At 35.9% G+C, this 5,430-nt stretch overlaps 1 protein-coding gene across 1 annotated transcript; it reads right to left on the reverse strand.

Annotated features, from left to right (window-relative positions):
* Window positions 1–3,646: 3,646 nt before the first annotated feature.
* Window positions 3,647–4,231, reverse strand: LOC121247273. The gene has a single exon (XM_041145649.1). The coding sequence runs from the start codon at window positions 4,229–4,231 to the stop codon at window positions 3,647–3,649; it is 585 nt and encodes a 194-aa protein (XP_041001583.1).
* Window positions 4,232–5,430: the final 1,199 nt, after the last annotated feature.

The raw sequence follows: 5,430 nt of genomic DNA on the forward strand, positions 1-5,430 counted from the left end.
AATAGAAACTATCACCAAGGATCAATAGGTCTTTATTAAGCTTATAATGTAAGGCTAGGGTGAAGGCTACAAAAAAAAGTAGGATTCAAACAAAGTAAGAGAACTTAAGTTTAAACATCAACAGAATAAATAGAGCATTCTCACTTCTAACACAAACATATCTTCCCAATCATTGTAAATCTTTCAACATACCTCTCTTTATTGCACTTTCAAGTATCTCTCTCTTTACTCCTCTATTTAGCAGATTAGATTTTTTTTTTAAATTTTTTTTAGAAAATATTCCATACCTTTTCGACTGTTGTGGATGACTCTCGTCGGCCTTTTCTAGTTGGCCACATAATAGACGAGTTGACTTTTTACACCCCCAAACTTAGGATTTTAATAATATTGCTATAATTATTTTTAAAGCTTCTACCTCTCTTGCTTTTCATGCTCTTGTGAGTCTGTGACTTTGTGTAAACATAGTTTTCTTGAAAGGTAAGGATATCAATGTTTAAGCTCAAATAGGGCACGAAATATAAGGTTTACAAGAAAAAAAATATAAGGCCAAAATATAATTCAATAACGTTCAAAGGGGCGACTAGAGATAAAGATAATAAACAGGTAAGCTTGAAAGGCTCAATCAGTCCAAAGAATGTCTTAATCATTTCCCCAGTAATATTTTGTTTAGGATTTGGCCTCAAGTGTAATCAAACAAGTTCTAGAGTAAGTTAAAACCATATAAATTCAAAAAATTCACATAAAATTTCTTTAGGTACTAAAAACAATTAATAATCATAAGAAGCAGTCATTGAACATTAAAAAAAAAAAAAGAGTTAGGGCACTATGTCCAAGGGTGGCCTCTCCCCAAGTTTATTGAGAACCCTCACTTATTGCGGAGGAATACCACTGAACCAAACATGACCCAAGGATTTACAAAAATATCAAATAAAGCATCCTTGTATCAACAAAAAAACTTTCAACGAAATTACAAACTTAAATATAGAAGTCCCCAATAATCCGTACAAAATAAGCCACTAAGAGTTCCCTTACCAATGTCACAATCAGTAAAATACTTACACCGATTATAAGCACCTTCTTTAGCAAGATAGTCCACAACCATATTGGCTTCTCTAAATGTATGGCGAATGTTGCAATTCAATTCAGAAAACAATCTTTGTATGTCATCCCAATAATCCCACAAATACCATAAATTGCATTTTTCGAAATTTATCCAACCCACAATTACTTCAGAATTTGACTCCACCATTAAGTCTCGAATACCCAATTGATGCACCAATTTTAAACCATCAAGAAGAGCTCTACCTTCGACCACAGAATTAGAAACCCGCCCATAATGAGTTGCAAAACCTGCAATCACTCGGCCACAATGATCTCTAATAGTAATTCCTCCACCCTCAAAACTAGGATTTCCTAATGAGCTTCCATCAACATTAAGTTTACAATCACCTCTACTCAGTTTTATCCAAGCCACAACTTTCAGATTATTTTGAACAACTTGAGCAATTAGGCAATGTAAATCTTGTAGAATTTGGATGTCTTGCCACTGCAATCTGTCAAACTTTCGACATGGAGAAAAAAATATCCATTAACATCAACTTTATCCACCCCACCACACCTCTCCAATCCGTTTTTTTTCCCTTCCATTCTATCATCACACCGTGCTCTCCACAATGCCCATGTAATAATGATAGGCATGATTTCTCGATAGCATCTTGCTTGAGAAGATGCCGACGCACAAAGCCACCAAACATTCAAAAATACATGCCTTTTTCGAATCGGAGGAAGCCGAACACCCAATATACCTGCAAAATAATTCCAAACTATAACAGCTAGATCCCTACTACATAAAATATGGTCAATAGATTCTTGTTGTGGTAACACACAACAATGACACTTTGATACTAGAGAAATGCCCAGCTTAACAAGAATATCATCCACAGGTAACACTTGTTTTCGAGCTCCAACAAACAAAAGACATTTTCTTGGGAACATATTTATGCCAGAGCCATTTTCTCCACAAGCAAACCGGCCCTTAAGCTCTAATGAGCTGCCAAGCAGATTTAGTAGAGAAAATTCCATCCGAATTAGGCTGCCAAATGCGAACATTAGTGCCACTTCTTATTTGACCCTACCAAGCAATTATCTTCTCAACCATCTCTTCCGACATAAGAGCACGTAATTTAGGAATATCCCAACCTGAATTAGTTAGGATTTAAGCCACAATTAAACCATCATCTCCCCTTACATCTTGCGATTCCGCAACTGTTCCATCACCTAGCCAGTTATCAAACTAAAAATTACATTCTCCTTTTCTGATCAAAATTCTTGAAGTTTTTATTACTATCGGCATCATTGACAAAATGCCTTTCCAAAATCTTGATCCTTTGGAATTAGAAAGAACCGCTGGATGCATCTCACCCACATATTTAGACTTCAAGAATTTTGCCCAACATGATCTATCATCCAATAATTTCTAAGCAAATTTCATGAATAATGACATTTGAACATACACAAGATTTCGAATGCCCAAACCCCCTTCCTCTACTGGCAAGCATATATTTTTCCATGACACCCATTTTCTTTTCTTTTTATCATCACCCGAGCTCCAAAGAAAATTAGAGAAAATAGTCTTGAGAGCTTTGAATACACCCTTAGGTAAGTTCATAACAGATAAAATATGAATTGGCATACTAGATAAAACATGTTTGAGGAGCATAATTTTACCCCCAAATGATAAAATTTTACTCTTCCAACCAGCCAATTTTTTTTTAATCTTCAACACCAACGGATCAAATAATTTGATTGTAATCCGCCCGACATGCAACGGCACACCAAGATAAATACACGGCCATTGATTGACCTTCCCTAAACCTCGTTATCCTCAGCACCTCTAATTTTCTAGAGAGCGGAAACTTTGAGGAGAAAAAAATAGAGGACTTACCAATTGCCCCGACATTGATTCATATGCATCTAATGTTTTCATAATCTGCACTAGAGATCTTTTTCTTCCATTTGCAAAGATCAAAACATCATCAGCATAAAACAAATCAGAAATCAAAGTACCTCCATTAGCATTAAAGGGCTTGACTTTCTCCTTATGAAAATCATCTTTAATCATCTGAGATAGAAACTCCTGTGATAAAATGAAAAGATATGGCGAAAGATGATCTCCTTGTCTAATGCCTCGAGAAGGTTTGAAGAAACCCTTCATCGAACCATTTAGCATAATGGAGCATATAAGAGACCAAATACAATTAAAAATTAGGCCCCTCCATTGATCCAAAAAACCCAAACGTTTCATTACATCCATCAGAAATTTCCAGTTCACCCTGTCATACGTCTTAGTCATATCAATTTTTATCATAGTTTTTCTGCCTCTAATTTTCTTGTTCATACTATGGATCATTTCTTGAGCAATAGAGATATTATCAAAAATGATGCACCCCTTAAGAAATGCCGATTGCTCTTCAGAAATTAATTTATCCATAATAGGCGCCAATCGATTCACCAAAACCTTCGATAAAATTTTATATACAATAGAGCATAAACTGATAGGCTGGAAATGAGTAAAACTCCTCGGTTCATCCAATTTCGGAAGCAAAACAATATTAGTAGCACCAAAGAAAGTGGTTAACGGCTTCCCCTAAAAAAATTCAATAGCCAACTTCAATAAATCATCTTTGACAATATCCCATGCATGATGGAAAAAGCTTGCAGAAAAACCATTAGGCCCCTGACTACTATCTTGCAGAATCGACCAAAGAGCCTCTTTAATTTCTATCATCTCAGGTGCTCTGCATAAAGAACTATTTCCAGCCTCAAAAATAACAAGAGATAAAAGATTCATACCCAGATCCTCTAGACACACTTCTGAGGTCGATAAATGCTGCTGAAAAAATTCCACAGCACCCTCAAGGACCGCTTCACCTGATTCAAGCACTCTACCGTCATCAAGAACCATATTTTCCAATACTTTAAATTTCTTTTTGCATCTAAGAGAAGCATGGAAGAAAGCCGTGTTTTCGTCCCCTTCACAAATCCACTTTATTCTTGATTTTTTACAACCCATAATCTCTTCTCTATGCATATATTGTATGTGTTTTTGCTTGCATCTCAAAAGCTCAAATTCCACATCCTGTAAATGATGTTGCTGAACATTATTTTCAAGAACCATTATTTCCTCATCAATGACCTTGAGATCAGCATCCACTCTACCGAAAACCTCCATATTCCACTTCTTCAACAATTGTTTCAGTTTTTTTTAGCTTGCCACTAAATTGCACCATTGAACATCCTTGAATATCTTGGCTCTAGCAATCACGCACCATAGGTAAAAAATCATCATGATAACACCACATTCTTTGAAAATGAAATGGCTTAGGACCAACACGCCTCTCATGCAAAAAATTAGTAATCATGGGACATGATCAGAAGACGTACGAGGAAGATACTCCATTTGACCATTAGAAAATGTCAACAAAAATTGTGTTCACTAGCACTCTATCAAGACGAGCCCAAATTCTTCCACCCCCTAACCTCCCATTACACCAAGAAAGCCGATTACCCAAATACCGAATATCAACCAAACCACAAGCTTGAATACAATTATTGAATTCATCACGAGCTCGGGATGAACGGCAAATACCGCCTATTTTCTCATCATCAAAATGAATAATATTAAAATCTCCGCCAAGAAACCAAGGAAAACCAACAATATCAATATCCTTGAGATAATTCCAAAGGGTGCGTCGTTACTGTTGGAAACAACTTGCATAAATAAAAGAAGCAAAATCTCGAGAATTACCATGGGAAAACCAACTCGATAAAGCTTGTGCCATAACCGAATGTAATTGAAAATCAATTCCATCTGCCCAAAATAGCCAAACTTTTCCACCAGCTTCCATATTATGACAAAAATTAGGAAGATGTAACCAACATGCCCAACGAGCACACTTATTAACTGAAAGAAAAGGTTCTAACACTGCTACAACAGATGGATGGTATTTATTAATAATACGCCGCAAACTTGGCTTCGACGAACAAATCACTCTAATATTCTATACAAGAATATTCATCAATTAATAATGATTATTGGAACATGTTGTCCATTCAAAAACAACAATAAGTTTCTTCTTTTTTCCACATCGAAATTGTTTATTCGGGACTTCAATCTCACTGTCTGAATCATAACATTTGGCTGCCAGCTCTTCAATCTCATCTTCATCTTCTTTATCTGACAACGAATGAACCAGACAAACATCACCCATCTCATCCTTCCCTTTAACGCTGTGGCATAATTCACATTCTAATGCTTCATCAATCAATTTTAAAGAACTTTTGGTAGAACAACATTCTCCTAGAAAATTATCAATGCCATCATTATCCTCCATATTCTCAGTCTACTCAAACCAAGTCAATTTGGAAGCC

The sequence above is a fragment of the Juglans microcarpa x Juglans regia genome, chromosome 1S, assembly GCF_004785595.1.
Source record: "Juglans microcarpa x Juglans regia isolate MS1-56 chromosome 1S, Jm3101_v1.0, whole genome shotgun sequence".
Taxonomy (NCBI): domain Eukaryota; kingdom Viridiplantae; phylum Streptophyta; class Magnoliopsida; order Fagales; family Juglandaceae; genus Juglans; species Juglans microcarpa x Juglans regia.

What these genes read in the sequence shown, in the direction of transcription:
- LOC121247273 (XM_041145649.1), bottom strand. Translation starts at nt 4,231, where the DNA reads ATGGAGGTTTTCGGTAGAGTGGATGCTGATCTCAAGGTCATTGATGAG.